Genomic DNA, 16,498 nt, shown 5'->3' with positions numbered 1-16,498 from the left:
CGCAGCATGGGGGGATGGGGAATTGAACAAGCATTGGCCGTCAGAGCTGGTTAGCTTCACAGAGCTCCTGTCACAACTACACTCACCGCACAACCTGTTTACTACCCAGGCCCCCCTGCAATTACCAGCTCCCCAGCAGGGGCCAAGCTGGCACCTTGGGAGAACTAACTCCATCAGCAGAAAGGGAGGGGGAAGAAAGAAAGAAAGGTGGGGGGTGGAGCCCCATTAAGAGGCTGAGGCAGGGTGGTGGAAGTGGCAAATCCTGGAGGGAAAAGCATGGGGCGAGCATGTGTGTGTGTGTGTGTGTGTGTGTGTGTGTGTGTGTGTGTGTAGGCCATGTTGTTGTACTGAACACAAAGCAGAGCCAAAGAAGAGATACATTTAGCAAATGAAAGGCAGGTAATGGATGTTTAGGGTTATAGGGCCCTTGGAAAATCAGCCCCCTTTTCTACTAGTCTATAAACCTACCATTAAAATGATTGAATCAATGAAGGAAAGAACTAGCTATGCAATAAACTGATGTAACGGGTGTGTAAGAATTTTAGGGTGCTGGGAATTAAATTAAACTGTATAAAAGTATTGATGTGTCGGGTGTGCGTGGCTGCATGTGCGTCAACCTGTCGCCATGATCTGGCCCCTGACTCACAGGGACAGTGGGGCAGTGAAACAAGCAGCAGCACGGGGCCCCTAAAACACAACACTGCTTCTCAACTGTCGGTTTGTATGGCAAACAGTATCAAAGATGTGTAACAAGGTGTGAAAAGGATCTCTTGATTATCAGCTGATTAGAAATTAGAAATGTGCACGCCAATTGTGGCAGGCCCGTTCAAATCTGAGGATGTGACAGATCTTAACAGCAAGAAACATTGAGGATTAGTCTGAACAGCCAATTAACTTGATTTTGTGGTTGTGATATTTTGTCCCCCTATTTTAAGAGTAGGGTTAGTTGAGAAAGAGTGGGTTAGGAAGCCCGTACCACCTGGACTAACTATTATAAAACTCTAGATATGTCCCACAGACTTCACATTTTTCCAGGAGTATCTGACAAAACATATTTTCCCCACCAATTGACCCCCCCCCCCACACTTCCAAATCCTCATACCATGCTTTTCATCAATTCCATCATAAGTCATCAGATACCCCTGGAAGCCATTCCCACTTGAAATCTCATCATCACTCCAATCTGTCTTTCATCTTTCCTCCTCCAATCTTTCCATCTCTCCCCTTCTCGGGCTTCTCTAACAGTGGGAATAGCTGTAGTGATAGTCAGCTGTGGTCCAGAAGTGGAAGGAGTTTTTTTTTCTCGTCTTTCTCCCTAGCCACTTACACTGCACATCTACGCGGATGGACTTGATGGCAGCCACCCCCACCCCGTTGTCGGCCTTGCAGTAGTAGCGACCCCCCTGCACCCTCTGGATGCCCTCAATGCGCAGCGTCTCGTTGTAGATGGATGTTTCCTGGAACTTGTCTGACGCACTGCCTGCTGTCTTCGTCCATCGTACCTGAAGAGAACATGAAGAGGAGAAAAAAATTTTGACCGCAGGATCAGATCAAAATAAACAATTTAATTCTCATTAAATTACAAACAGATTAGAAGGATGCCAAAATGACTACATGATGACAACAATTTGTAAAAAGTCAGAAGTCATGGTTTGTATGTTCTGTGCACAAGACGATAAGCAATCAACTTTTAAAATGCTTGTTTTCTGAATGGAGTTCGGATCAAACAAACGTAGGCTATGGTAACACTGGAACTGCTCCATCAACACTTAAAACAACATAATTTAGATATAAATATGGCAGAGAAGGAAGGCAGGCTTTGACATTTGATTTCCGAAAAACTTAAAACTTAGCCCACTTAAAACTTATAAACCACTTTAAAAAACAACAGCAGCTGAAACAAAGTGCTGTACATTAATGATAAAAAATATAAAAACATAAAACAGAAGTAAAAGACACCATATAATCAAAAATGCTGAAAAGCACTCACTCAAGTATGTCTGCCCTGGGCAGACTGCCCATACAAATATTGATGTTTATGCACAAAACTCATAATTACATTGATAAAAGAAACATTTAAAAGTAACTAAGAACAAAGAAAATGAGTGACATGTACTTCTTCAACAGACTGTATAACCTTGATTGAGTGTCACTGCCCTCTCTGGAACGTTTTGATTCGGTTTCTCTTTTGCACCTGTTATCATTCCCAACAGTGATGTCACATTGTACTGAGGCATCCTGGAGGACACACTGAAAGTCAACTCTTTTCCACAGAAGACCACACCATAAGTTATTTTAGCAAAACCAACATGTTTACATTCTCGGCTGTCAGAGTTATGACTCTCGTTCACAGCTGTGACAGAGAAATGACATCGTCCTCATGCGCATAGTGTCATTCAGAATGGCTGAAAGGTACATAAAGAAAAACCTGCGATCCAGAATCTAAAAAAAAAAATTGAATAACCCGTAAAACTCCTTTTCCAGTGATAAAATCTGTGTTTGCTCCATGGAGTAGAAGCTGAGGACACTAAGTGCTGTACTCATGGTGTCCATGATGCTAAAATCAGACCATTAAGAGTTTTGACAAACTCTGTATGGCTTTTTCACGCCTCAATTATCCCATCAAGCCGTGGGAATGCTGCATGGCCGACAGCTACATGATACATTCACTCGATTAATCAAGTGCATGCACGCACGCACGCACACGCACGCACAAACACACACACACACACACACACACACACGGAGAGAGAGATATACATGAAAGCATGTAAACTCATCAGCACTGGAATGTTATTCTCACTCGTGCGTGTGTGCAGTCCATTAATCCCTATTAACCCTTCTGTCTGTTATCAACCTCAACGAGACTATCAACCATGCCCTGTTGAGGAGGTCAGAGAGGATAATGGGCAAAAGTCACCGATACAGTTTGTGTCTGTGTGTGTGTGCGTGCGTACACATGCAAATGTTGTGCTTTGAAGTGTGTGTTTCCTGCTTTCATGCACAGTTGCCTGCTTGTGTTTTTGAATATGTCCTCTGTACTGGTGTACATATTCACTCCTGCATGCATGCGTGTGTCTGTGTGTGTGTGTGCGTGTGTGTGATGGTTAGAAAGCAGGTTATATGGATTAGCAGATTATCAGAGCCTGTGTAAACTCTGCCTGCGCTGTTTATTCAGCTCTGTTTGCGGGAAGGATTTGGAGGAGGCAGACTGCCATTGATCAACCAAGCCAAAGTGAGCAATGAACCGAACCCTGTCTCTCCATGGTTTAGTGACTCCCGTTTGCATGCGTGCGTGTGTGTGTGTGTGTGTGTGCGTGCATGTGTGTTGTGTGGAGCTTGTGTGTGTGGAAAAGGGGAGTAAAAGTGAGCGTGGTGTGTGCATGTGTTTTCCTGCTTTTATCCTTTCCATTCAAGGATTAAGAGATGAGTGAATCTTACACATTTTGTAAGACAATTTGTTTGCTCTCACTGTGGAGAGTTATGCATGGGATTAGAGTTCAGGAACATTAAGATTAGTTTCAAATTTAGAATCATTTTAATGGCGAGATTATGTGAAATGGGCTTTGGGACAATAATGTAAAATATTACATTTTGGTTAAAAGCAGTTACTTAATGCTTAATGTCTTGTCCCTTTTCTCTCTCTCTCTATCTCTCTCTCTCTCTCTGTGTGTGTGTGTGTGTGTGTGTGTGTGTGTGTGTGTGTGTTGAGCATGAAATCGGGGTTGATCTTTTGCTCTCAAAAGATTAAAGAAAGTCAGTGGAAGTGGAAGTAGCACATGAGCGTACAATAATAATGCTAAGAGTATACTTATAAGGACATCCTGGGGTAAAAGACGAGCAAAGTATGCAAGGGAACCGACAAAATTTGAGAAAAGATATGAGTCGGTGAGGAGTAGGTAACGAGAGGGTGTGTGCGTAAGAAAAAGAAAAAAAAGATTGCATGTGTAAGTGAGAGTTTTTTTTTTCTTTTTTTTTCTCGGCGAGTGAGCGCGAGAATGAGAGGGAATGATATATACGGTATCGCTGGCAGCTGTGTGATGGGGAGAGAAATAGTGCATCACACTCGGAGTTGCTCTGCTGGGGGAAGGCAGATGAAGCAAAATAGAGAGAGGTGATAGCGTGAATAAAGGGGGACATTGTGTGCGATGCAGATGACAGGCAGGCGGCAGAGGAGCCTATATCTGCCTGTGACACCCGCCACTTAAAAACCATCACCTGCGTTCTCTTTCCCTGACCCCCTTCGCTCTCCCACAACACCTCTTTCTTCTCTCTTCCCTCAATAGACGTGTGACACCGCTCTATTTTTTTCCCGCTCTGGTCCCGACGGATCGGTCTGGATATCTCTCCCGGACCTTTTTCTCTCCCTCATCTTATCCCTGTCTGGGGCACTTTTCTCTTCACATTCTTTATTCCTTTACAAAAGCATGTGAAAGCCAAACAATGACTTTGCATCAGTTCTTGTGTCTAAATGCACATCCATTTACACACATAAACCTCCCCCCACCCACCCACATCCACCAATTCACACACATGCCAGGAAATAAAGTTGCATTCGTTGAGTCGGAGCCTTTTGTTATAATAGCTCTTACATTTGGTTAGAAGTGTAATGTGAAGGGAAGGCGAGGGATCCCCTGGGATCCGGCTCAACATGAAATGCAGCAGGTTTTGTTCACAGCTTCTGTATTCAGCTGGGGGAGCTGTGAGCTGTCTAAGACACAGATGTTTCGACGGGAGAACAGAAACAGTGCGGGGAACAGTCTCGACGAAGTATTGTAAGGAGCTAGTTGGGGACCAATTTATGTGTGTGGTTTTACTGGGGGGGGCATATCCAAAATACCAGTGGCTAATCATCTTTCACAATCTTTACCTTCGATTAATCCATAATAATTATTTGTTTCCCTTGCCATTTGTGCTCTTTGATACAAATAAGTCTAGAGTTTGGTACCCCCTACTGCCTGGCATAGCATCTGTTGTCAGACTTCACCAGGTGTTATTTGGCTGCTGTGAAGTTTCAATGGTTAAACCCAGAAAGTGAAGACAGTTTTGGTCGGTGGGCTCTGTTTAAAATGTAAAAGGCAGTCGACAGCAGTCCTGTCAAGCTGCATTCACACAGCAGCACAGATGTATTTGTGGACTGTTGTCTGGTCTATGGTGAAATGTTGGAGATAGCACCATCTACCACCATGGACTACAACTGTTAACATCACTACTATTGCTAATATTACTACCAACACCAAATGCAGATGGAACCAAAGAGCCTGGTCTGCTCGAGAAGCTCGTCTGCTGCTTGCTCCTGGGTGATGTTGGGACTATGAAATTCATTGACTTTGAAAATCCCAAGCCTATTTTAGTCCTGCTCTAGGTGTAAAGTGAAATTGACTTTATTGGCACTGTTGACCATGTTGCGACCTGACAAGCAAGTCAACAGGTTCTCAGTAGCAGTTCATAGCATCTCCAGCCCCAGTAAATCTGCTGTACGCCATAATACAGATGGACTTTCTTAACAAATCACCCAGGTGGCTAGTATATTAGGCACATAAACCTCGCTAAATCTAATGCAATCCAATAGAAAAGATAAACCTGACATATTAAAGCTTCTAATGTTCAGCAGACCAAAATAACAGATTATATCAGGTTTTGGCTGTGTGAGCCTGATAAAAAGGTTCAGCTTCAAATCAATAAGTTAGTGTTAACCTATAGAGGAAGAGAGAAGAGCAGCTAATGATGCACAATGAATATGGATCAGAAACAGTGAAGGTAGAGACGAGACGAGAAGAGGAAGTGTGAAAGGTGTGCGCACCTTTAGGTGGTGAGGGAGAAGAAAGCCAATGTGTGTCAGCCATATTGACGGGTCGGTGGCCTGCAGCTGTCTGTCTAAACACCTCACTCTCTAATCTGTGTGGGTGTTTGTGTGTGTGTGGTCTCTTCCCTTTCTTTTGACTGTCTCGCTCTGTTTCTCTCTACACATCTAATCTATCTTACCTCCCCTTCACACACACACACACACACACACACACACACTTTCTCTCCCCTTTTGATCTGTCTCCGAGCCTCTCACTTCCCTACACAATCAAGCCGACGTGGGCCAACGGCTGTCGAACCCTTTTGCCCCGCTGTCTTAACTGGAAACTGTCAACACCACACAACGATGCATGAGAGACCTTAATACTGAGTTGGCACTTAGCTTAGAAATAGGAGGTTTGAGATGGTTGTTTACATCTCGCTCTCACACATCATAAAGACCATGCAGACAAAGGGCCCTATCTGATCCAGAATCATTATGGTGCAGCTAACTAACTGGACAAGGCACCTGTTGATTGCGTCACATGTCGACATTTATATTTCTAAACAATGATCCATCTGGCTAGCGAATAATATCCACATTGGTGGCATTTTATGGTGAGGGTATTAATGCAACTACTTACTAAGTATTTCAATCATCAGGATTTCTGACAATTATTGATGTTCATGTCTTCATGTTTTCACCGCCATGCTTTTCACCTTAAAATGTTACCATTACGTCTCCCTGTTTTGCGGGCTCAGTCGGCAACGTTCATATTCAGTGAAATGTATCATCAACCACTGTGAAAGGTTAAATTCCTCCTTGTTTCAGTCACTTTAAGCGATGCTTAGCTTGTAAAGGCTCCCCCCCCTTTAAACCACTGCTTCTAACCGGGATGTCAGATTTTGAATCCATTCTGTTATATTCCCTCTCAGCTACTCACCATGAGCTTGCTAGGCATGCCTTCTACAATTTATCTAACTCTTTTCTTGATGTAACGCCAGCGGAGTCGACGATACAGTGCTTTATCCGTCCAACTGGCTCACTTACCATGAATAGGCTTAAGATGGTAATCCTGTTATCGGGGAATACTACTTGGCACGGCTGCAGACCCACACAAACACACAGCGGCGCTCAGACTTAGTCAAATACATGTGTACACACACAGGAGGTGATGTCTGAGGGAAAGCGTGGCGGAAGAAGAGAGAAAACGGCATGAATGACAAAAAGAGTTGTAGGGCAAGTCGATTGTGGAAAACTTAGCGTAACAAGGTGTGGATGACATATAACAAGATTAAAACAAACGTGCAAATATCCATTCTAATGATATGTGACTGTGAGAAGATAGAAGGGACAGAGCAAAGCAACGGAGAGGGAGAATGACTGCATGGTTAAAATAGCGAGGGACAAGAACTACAAAATAAATATAATTTCATGTATCTCTGCCTGAATGGACGTTGCTTTTCTGATTCATAGCATCACGCGTTGGCAAGCTCTAGGAGAAGAGAGCTAAGAAGGAGGAATGTATGGGAGAGTTTTCTTTCATCTGGAAATGAATGAAAAAACACGGGGTAGGAGAGAAGACATTAGCAGTGAAAAGAGGATGAAATGGAGAAAAAGAAGAAGAGATTAGAGGAAAGGCACAAAAAAAGACAGGGTAGAGTAGGGAAGGGAGGAGAGAGACAAGGAAGCGTAACCAAGGCACACAGACGAACTTAGGACAAACTAAAAGCATGATCGATAATAGAGAAAAACAAAAAGAAAACAAAGATTGGATCAGGAAATGAGAAATATGGGGAAAAAAACTAAATGGGGAATGCAGAGCAGACATTTAACAGAGAAGGGAAAAGATTAGACAAATGTCAGTTAAATGGCGTTTTCATTATGTATTCTTTTATTTGTGATCGCCCGTTTCAATGTGCAATCGATAGCTTACTGTAGGTAATTGGCAGGACTACTTTAAGCCAGTCACGTAACTGGATTATTGTCAATATGAAGATAATTGACTTTGCATCAATAAGCTCTCACACGAGTCGTTCAATGGAGCCACCTGTATTGGAATAAAAGTCTGTCCGTTTCACACACTTATGAGAGTGAACCATCTCCCAGCCCCTCGGTGCACAGATCACCCTGCACAAAGTCCAATAAAACTGACTCATTGATATTGAATACACCATCACTCACTCTAACCTTGACACACAATACGAATGCCTTTATCGCTCTTTCTGCCGGTGTAATATGAGACCGAGTCTGCGGCGAAATTAAAGGAAGCAGGGGGGAGTCATCATCATTTACGATAATGTTGTGATCTCCGTACAAGGATATGTGCCGTTTATACCACTTGTGCATGCATGAAGGCGTTGGCGCTGTGTAATATATTTGTCTGTAAGCATAAAACTGAAGCTCAACAGATGTCTTCCACTGACTTGAAGCATATTGAGACTATCTACTTAGTTGCCTCATTTTCAAAACAAAACGTACAATTACATAATTCACTTCTTTTATCTTTTTCTGAGCATTTTCGACCATCAAACTGCTCGAGTCAGAGTGGAACAAACTCTGTCGGACAGAATCTGCAGAGCATCTCTCTCTGAGAGACACGGTCTGTGTGTGTGTGTGTGTGTGTGTGTGTGTGTTGTATGTGTGTCTGTGTGTGTGTGTGCGTGCGTGTTGACGGCCGTCAGCAGCCGAGTCAGCCGTAACCTCACACGCTCCGCCCATGTTGGACGTGTTTGTTGTAATGAGCGAGTGCTAATTAGCCCGAGCGCAGCATGATATGGAGAAATCGGAGCTCCCGCCTTTTTAGTGTGCGTCTGTGTGTGTGTGTAGAGCAGATGATATCATTGCTGAGTGGCCCGGCGATGCTGAGGAATGAGAAATAGGAGGAGGGAGGGAAATAAAGAAAAGGCCTGACGGACACAGTATGTGTATCTGACGTATTATTCAGAGACAAATAAAAGAGACATCATAAAGTGTGCCTTTCTAGTCTGGATGAGGTTGCATCTTGTACGAGCGACCCCCTGGATAAAGGAGGACATTCGGACTCTTAAAAGATTATGCATGGGAGCAAAAGAAAGTGGAAATAAAGTCAATTACAAGTGCACTATCGATCATTTAGAGATTTATCACAGCGTTAAATGATAAAGTGAGGGAGGCTGGAGGCCAATACTTTTCACAGTTAATCTCTGCTAGTCAGCATAATCCTCACACTTTATTTAATACCATCAATAACCTGGTCAATCGCTCACAAGCAACCACATAGTCTCCAGTAAAATGTGAAACTTTTGAAACCGACACAACTTTTAAGGGCACTAAGCAATATCGTCTCTGCACCAGAATGACCGCCTCCCGGTTGTGTGCCTCAACCGAAGCATTTTATCATCACGGCTTTCCATTACTTTTAAAAATACATTTTTAAATTGTATTAATGATTAACAAGGCCATCTGTGCTCCAGATTATACAATATCATTTTTTAAAAAGCTCAGCAGATCAACACCTTTTAGCTGTTCCACATTGATTACAGCCCCTGTTAATTACACATTTTCTCCTTTTCCTTAGTCACATCACTTATTTATACTGCGGTATTTTATAGTGCTGAAACGATTCCTCCATGACTCCAATTGTTTCTTTAACACCATGCATGTAATATGGCTATTAATTGTACTAAAGGGGTTTAGTTTTGACTCATAATATTATAAAATTAAATTTAATAGCAATCACAATGTTAAAGAAGCCAATGAGTTCTTCAATTTAAGAGATGACTTCTTTTCTCTTTTGTATATTTACTTGGAATTATCTGTAGAATATTTGATTACTAAAATAATTGATAGCTGCAGCCCAACCATTTTATGTCTTAACTTCATTGTCATTAGGGATTTAAACTGTGCTTGTTTCAGTATTTTTTATATGCACTTCCATAAATTGTGCATTTCATCTGTTTTGAATTCAAGGGTTTGTTCTTTAATTGGCATTCTATATTCTTTCTATGATATCATGGGGTTCTGTTTTTATTCTATTTTCTGTTAATCTAATAATAATAACAATAATAAGAGTAAATTAAGGGATTAAATATTAACCAATATGTTCCAGAAAACCAATGCACAGCCACTGATTTCACAGACACAACACAGGATCAAAAAATTGTAATTAACTCATATTTCAAAAGTTACTGGAAAACATGTGACACACCAACTGGAAAATATGTGACACACCAACACAAACTGAAATCACCCGCCTGTTTGCTCATATAACCCTGTCTAGCCCTTATTCAATATCGAGAGTCTACTTTTTTCCAACCATTTCATTTAACTTTGTGAGCACAGACACAAGCATTTAGACATCACCTTTATTATTTTTAGCCTCAGAGAAGGGCTTGTCTGAAAAGTACAGTGCGTTGCCACGGCAGCAGACACTCCAGAGACACCATACAGACAAGGTATATAGGAGTCCAGCACATACCTGTACCCCCAGACTCATCACCAGCGATATCAAGTGTTTTTGTTTTTGCTTTGCGATCTAATTTGATTTTTGTCTTTGTTCTCTTCCGTCTCGTGGCATCAAGCAGTCAAGGACACGGACGCCAAGACTTTGTCATGCACTCGAACACACTCACCTGAAGTAGTCGACTTCAAAGAGAATGTAGAAACACAACAGGACTAGAGTGTGATATGCAGACATGGCACAAAGCCGCGTTAAAGCCGCCTTCATCAAGTGTTGGATAAGTGATTGCAGTGAGATGGTTTATTACTGAATGTATCCAGACAGTCTTCATGATGTCAGCAATTTCACCTACTGTACTTTAAACCAGTTTTAACTATGCCACATTTTACTCCCTCTCTACTTATATGTGTATATGCATTTACATATTAAGCACCTGTATGTGCAGTATAGCTAGACAACAGAATGGTCTTCCAAAACAACAACAAAAAAATGCTTTTGCATGCAGCATACTGTGTATAAAAGATTCAGAGTTGCCCAATGATGTGTACTGCAGAAGATGCTCTATCTCCTCTTAGTGGAAGTTTAAATTCCATAGATGTATTGCTTCATGGTTATAATGAATTATTTTACTGATCTCTTTTTATTTTGTTTTCTCATGTTTTTTTTTTCTCTTTCACCTCTCTCTTTGGTTCTTATTCACATTCACACTCTCAGACACACACACATTTCATATACTCAAGCATGTGGTTGTGGATGTAACAGCTTGTGAGTTTCTTCTTGAGGTTTTAAAAGGAGTTGCATCACCCGAGAGTCAAAGGTCCTTCCCTTTCAGAAATACCACATAAAGAGGTGATCTCCTTTACCTCTTTCTATATTTATCATCTGCACTGCTCCTTCTTTAATTTGCTGCCATCAACCTCTCTTTCCACTTGACCCCCCCCCCCCCCCCCTTAACCCCTTTCTACCCATCTTGATCTTCTTCTTCTCCTCTCTTCTTCCTCTGCTTTCTGTCTCTTTGTCCAGTTAGGGGTCGGTTGGTGACCTTGTTTGTGTCTAGGTCGTGTTCCCACTGAGTGCCTGTGCAGCCTCGTGCTGCCACCCGATCAGCCTCACTATTGATCGCCTTCCACTCACCCCTCAAGGACGGAAATCCAAACCCATATTCCAGACCGCAGCCCATCTCCCTCCCCCCACACTTCTTTCTTTTCTCTGTCTCTTCACTTTTCTCTTCTATGTCTCTCTCTCCCTTATAGAACTCATCACACACACACACACACACACACACGGTCTCAAGGTTGCAATGACCAGCAGACCCATGAATAAATAATAAGGAGGTAGGAATCACTTTCAGAAAAACCATTTACTCTCCTATTGTGTTCTTGAAGAAGCCATGTGAGCATATGTGTGTGTGTGTGTGTGTGTGTGTGTGTGTGTGTGCGTGTGTGTGTGTGTGCCTACGTGTGTGTGCGTAACAAGAAAAGCTTTGTGAGTGAGACTACAGTGCTTTGTTAACTAAATACCCTGCTGTCCCCGGAGTTCACTTGCACAACGCTACAAGCACCTTCTAGGTGACCTCTAATACAAGTTATTTTTTGTTTTCTTCTTCCTTTTTTGAATTATTAAAGTACAGAGACATAATTAATAAGCTTGACAGTATAGGAGGGAAATCTTGCATATCATCAGGTCACACTGTAGCCTTTTGCGTACTGAAATGCTTTAAATACAAAACTGTTTGCTTTTGTTTGTTTTTCACAAAAATACACACACAAAATGTACTTTCTTTAGTCAAGGTGCTCCTCGGGGTGAACTAAGTGTTTCTGACTTGATGTATGGCTCATTGCAGTTAGTCTGAAGTGTGGAGAAGATAGAAGAGAGAGAAGCCTAAAAGAAATAGAGAAAAGGGGCAAGGGATGGAGAAATTAGGAGAGCTAGATGGGGACAGGAACTAAGAGAAGAAAGATCAGTTTGGAGAGAAATAAGATGGGGGTGAAAGAAGAGCAGAGAGACCCAAAAGATGTGAAGACATTGGTGGTGAGAGATGGGAGGAGTGAGAAAGACAAAGAGAGAGTGGGAGAGAAAGAGGCAGTGTGAGGCTGCAACAACAAAAAAAAAAAGAGGAAGAAAGAAAGATAAAGACAAAGACAGACGGACAGAGTGAGAATGATTAGATTTCTCTCTCCTCTGTATGGATCAGAGCGAGAGCTCTCTTTTCAATCCAATCAAGCTCAGGGAAAGGTAAACAATCAGTCTTGATAAAGGATTGGATAAATCCTCAATCAGACTCATTCTCGGTAAAGCAGCTATTTATTGGGCCGGCTTCACATGGCTAAATTGGATCCTCCTCCTTCTGAGAGGTGAGAGAGAGAGAGAGAGAGAGAGAGAGAGAGAGAGAGAGAGAGAGAGAGAGAGAGAGAGAGAGAGAGAGAGAGAGAGAGAGAGAGAGAGGAAGAGTATGTGAGAGTCTACATCATCTCTGAGAAGGAACAGATTAAAGTTTTGGGAGCAAAACGGTCTTCACGTTCCAATAATAATACACACCGTCCAAGTCTTTCCCAGTGATGAATCTAGACCGAAAATGCATAAGAAAATCCACCGCCAATCAGAAATCATACATCATATTCCTGTGATCTTAAACAGACCCATCAAAATGTGGGACACGAGCAGCTCCGCCGAACAAAGCAGGGAAACCAGTGATAGATAAAAGATTCCAAACTGGTGTGAAACAGCTTATCTGATGAATAAAATATTAAGCCGTTATGTCTTTCAAGACTCTGTGGTCCGCTCTGCAGTGGGTCTCTTTATCAATGAATGTATTAAAATTGTTGTTGGCACAAATTTGTAAGTGCATTGTTTCTCTGAAAAGTGAATACAGAAGACGTTATGAGAATATGCATGCTAAACTGGAGTACATCCATAAATAATAACAAAGCAGCCAGAAGACGTGAACATCTTGTGTGTCAGCCAGTACCTAGAGGCCAATACAAACTTCTTAGTGAGGAGGGGGGGGGGGGGGGGGGGTGACATGATTCACTGTGGTAGCTGTTCGACTGTTGTTACTTTTTCTCTTTTGTGAAGAGAATTAGCGAGTACCCCAAAGAATAAGTCTGTTCCAAAATAAGATGAAACTACTCTTACATCGTGGCTGAACATAAAACACCATGGTATTTTTTAAATATTTTGGCTACAGTGTATTTAGAAAATCCCTCTGCTTTGAAAATGCTGACCAGAAGGGCTGCCCACTGAAAGTCGGTGAGTAGAATCATCCTTCAGGGGTAGCCGTCTTGACGTCACTTACCAAAGAAACCGTAGGCTGAGTCGTAACTTTTGAAGAAAATAACTAACAAAGTTAAATGCAAACTCTGTAAGCAAGGATTTGCATGTCGTTAAAAAAAAAAAAAAAAAAAAAACAGTGAACATGAATTGACACAGGTACGTTTCATAGGAGGTAGACAAAAAATCTGCAATTAACTAGGCAGAATTTGTCTAGATTTGAGGGTTTTCATTGCAAAAGTTGCTTACACAACAGTGACTGCCCATTTTATTACAGATGACAAAAGAGATGTGAGAGAGTCACACCGCAGAAAACTCAAGACGGAGCAAAGTCATGGATGCATGTGACATTCCAAGAGAAAAGAACAACTTGTTTCTGTGTTCAGACACGCGAACCAAGGATCCGTTTGTTGTGCGAGGGCACACATTGTGTTTATGCATTAACACAGATCTAAAAGTAAGACCTAGACTGTCGCACCATCGCAGCTGCTATGAGTCTGGACGGTAACTTATAGAAAAAAAAAAAAAGTGCTAAAGCAACAAACGATGAGGTAAAGTGGCTCAACACAAACTGACCGGAGATGTGCCGACTCGCTGGAACGTTCTACATGCTTGAATGCCTTGTGGAACAGAGGTGACTGTTGTGAAGCCCATGGTACCTCTGTGTGTCACAGGACATACATGTTTATTGTCTGACACTCCACTTATGATCATCTATATGAAGACACGCCACCTGTTAGAGCACAAGGATGACAAATGAAACGCGAAGACAGCAGCACTGAGGAAACTGAGTCTCTGACAAAAAAAGAAAAAGAATGACAAGGAGAAGGAGACGGCCATGCCGCTGCTGCTGCTGCTGATGATGGACAAGTGAAGAGGGAGAAGAATTAGATGAAACGTAGACTGCTATCAAAAGCTGTCCACAGCAGCCAAGTGACTCCACTCATCTGCCACTTGTTCAGGAAAAAGAGACTGAAATGTTGACTTCATCCATTTTAAAAACATAATGCATCTTAAGAGTGGTTTGTTTGATTATTTGTTTGAACTTGAGATTTATGTATTGTTGTGATTAAAAAGAAATCTGTAACCTGGCCCTCCTTTTAAAGATAGAAACACATTTCAAACTCATTCCATCTATTGTCTACCGCTTGCTTTGCTTATCCTGTATTTAGGGTCGCGGAGGGGGCTGGAGCCGATCCCAGCTGTCATCGGGCGAAGGCAGGGTTCACCCTGGACAGGAGGCCAGTCTATGTCCATGTAGAGACAGACAACCATTCACACTCACATTCACACCTACGGGCAATTTAGAGTCATCAATTAACCTCCGGAAGCCGGAGAACCCGGAGAGAACCCACGCTTAAGCGGGGAGAACATGCAAACTCCACACAGAAGGAACCCGGGCCCAAACCAGGAATCAAATCCGGGACCCTCCCGCTGTGAGGCGACAGCCTGCTAATTAACTAAAACTTTGATATGATGAAGAATATCTGCAACACAGCAGATTGAATACACATGCATAGATGTACATCAAATTAATAAGGCAGCAAATTACTGCAAATAAAGCATTCGGTCAGGATGAACCAATGATTTAATTGTTTTATGAATATATGTTTCTGAGGCCCGGATTGATGTTAACTCCTCTAGGTCGAGTCACATGTTATTTATTTAACCCTGAACGTCGTTTAGGTGTTTTGTCTCTATCCTTAACGTGTAGCAAATAGCAATAAACTGATGTATAATATCTTGTTTTTACTCAAGAAGACAGCAAATAAAATACAAAATTATATCAGAAACCATAACTTTGTACGAAAGAACAGTCCATGCTTGGAAAGAAGAGTCTAGAAGAACGTGAGGATGGACGAGGAGAGCTTGGGTGACAGGAATCAGGTTATCAATACAGCCAATGGAACGCAGTGAAACTCTGTAAGCCCAATGGGACCAACTGCAGAATACTGCAGTGTGCCACTCCAGCAGAAAGCACTGGGACAGAGGTCAACACACTCACTTCCATTCCATTCTCTGCTCACAGACCAGTGTGGTTTGAGTTTTACCTTGGCGGCTGAAGGGTGGCAAGAAAATCCAGGTGGGGGTGCTGATATGACAAAATATGCATTATCAACTTCTATGTTGAACACTTAACCTTGTCAGATATATTTATAGAAGAAGAATATATAGGATTTAAATATTTTCTCACACATGAAATAAGGATTATAATGTTTCTTTCCCTTATTGAATCTGTTTACATATATATTGTTTCTTATTGTCCCGGAGGGGAAACTGCAGTCTGCGGCAGCATCAAGAAATGTTTTGGATTGCATACAAAGTCAATGCATGATGACATGGCACAATTAGGCGAATACGCTACATTTGCATATTTGCGTGAATTGAAAATACCGTAGTTCAACTTTGTTCAACTTTTGAAATTTGTGTGATGCTGTGTGACGTAAAAACATTGATATTCTCCTTCTGTCATCACTGAATCAGAAATAGAGACAAAATATATTGTAGCAGTCTGTGGTCTCCCAGAGCTCTAAGATAGAACCTGACATTAGTACAGAGACCAGACTAAACTCAGTGTATAAAGCAGAGACTCTCTAAGGTACAAACACAAGGTCAGTGCCGTATTTATGTCTAGATTACATTATTTTAAGTGTTGATGGAGCAGATTCAGTGTTAGCATAGCCTCCCCCGAACTCCATTCAGAAAACAAGCATTGTAAATATCATTAGCCTATCACCTTGACAGACTAAACAAACCATTATTTTTGGACTTTTTACAACAACAAAAAAGGCACCTTTTTATCCGTTTATTGCAATTAAATCATAATAAAATTGCTGACATGGCTGTTGCTACACATAGTAAATACAGCTCAATGAAATACACCGAGCACCCCTGGGTGATGTTATGAACTCAGACAGCACACCGTTTGATTAGCCGGCGTACACTTCCAACAACATGTATAAAGCAGCAATGGTGGTTATTTCAGCCATGATTGATGAAAC

The 16,498-nt window shown here is 41.9% G+C and overlaps 1 protein-coding gene across 1 annotated transcript in view; it reads right to left on the bottom strand.

The window, feature by feature from the left end:
• The window catches only part of mdga1 (MAM domain containing glycosylphosphatidylinositol anchor 1), a 184,151-nt gene that overhangs the window by 103,686 nt on the left and 63,967 nt on the right, over positions 1–16,498 (bottom strand). Inside the window, 1 exon segment of the mRNA XM_084006809.1 lies at positions 1,328–1,502. Coding sequence (XP_083862935.1) covers positions 1,328–1,502 — 175 coding nt within the window.

Source organism: Eutrigla gurnardus, assembly GCF_963514095.1.
Source record: "Eutrigla gurnardus genome assembly, chromosome: 1".
In the NCBI taxonomy this organism is placed as follows: Eukaryota; Metazoa; Chordata; class Actinopteri; order Perciformes; family Triglidae; genus Eutrigla; species Eutrigla gurnardus.
Note: the sequence above shows the minus strand (reverse complement) of the source record. Positions and strands in the feature narration are given on the sequence as shown.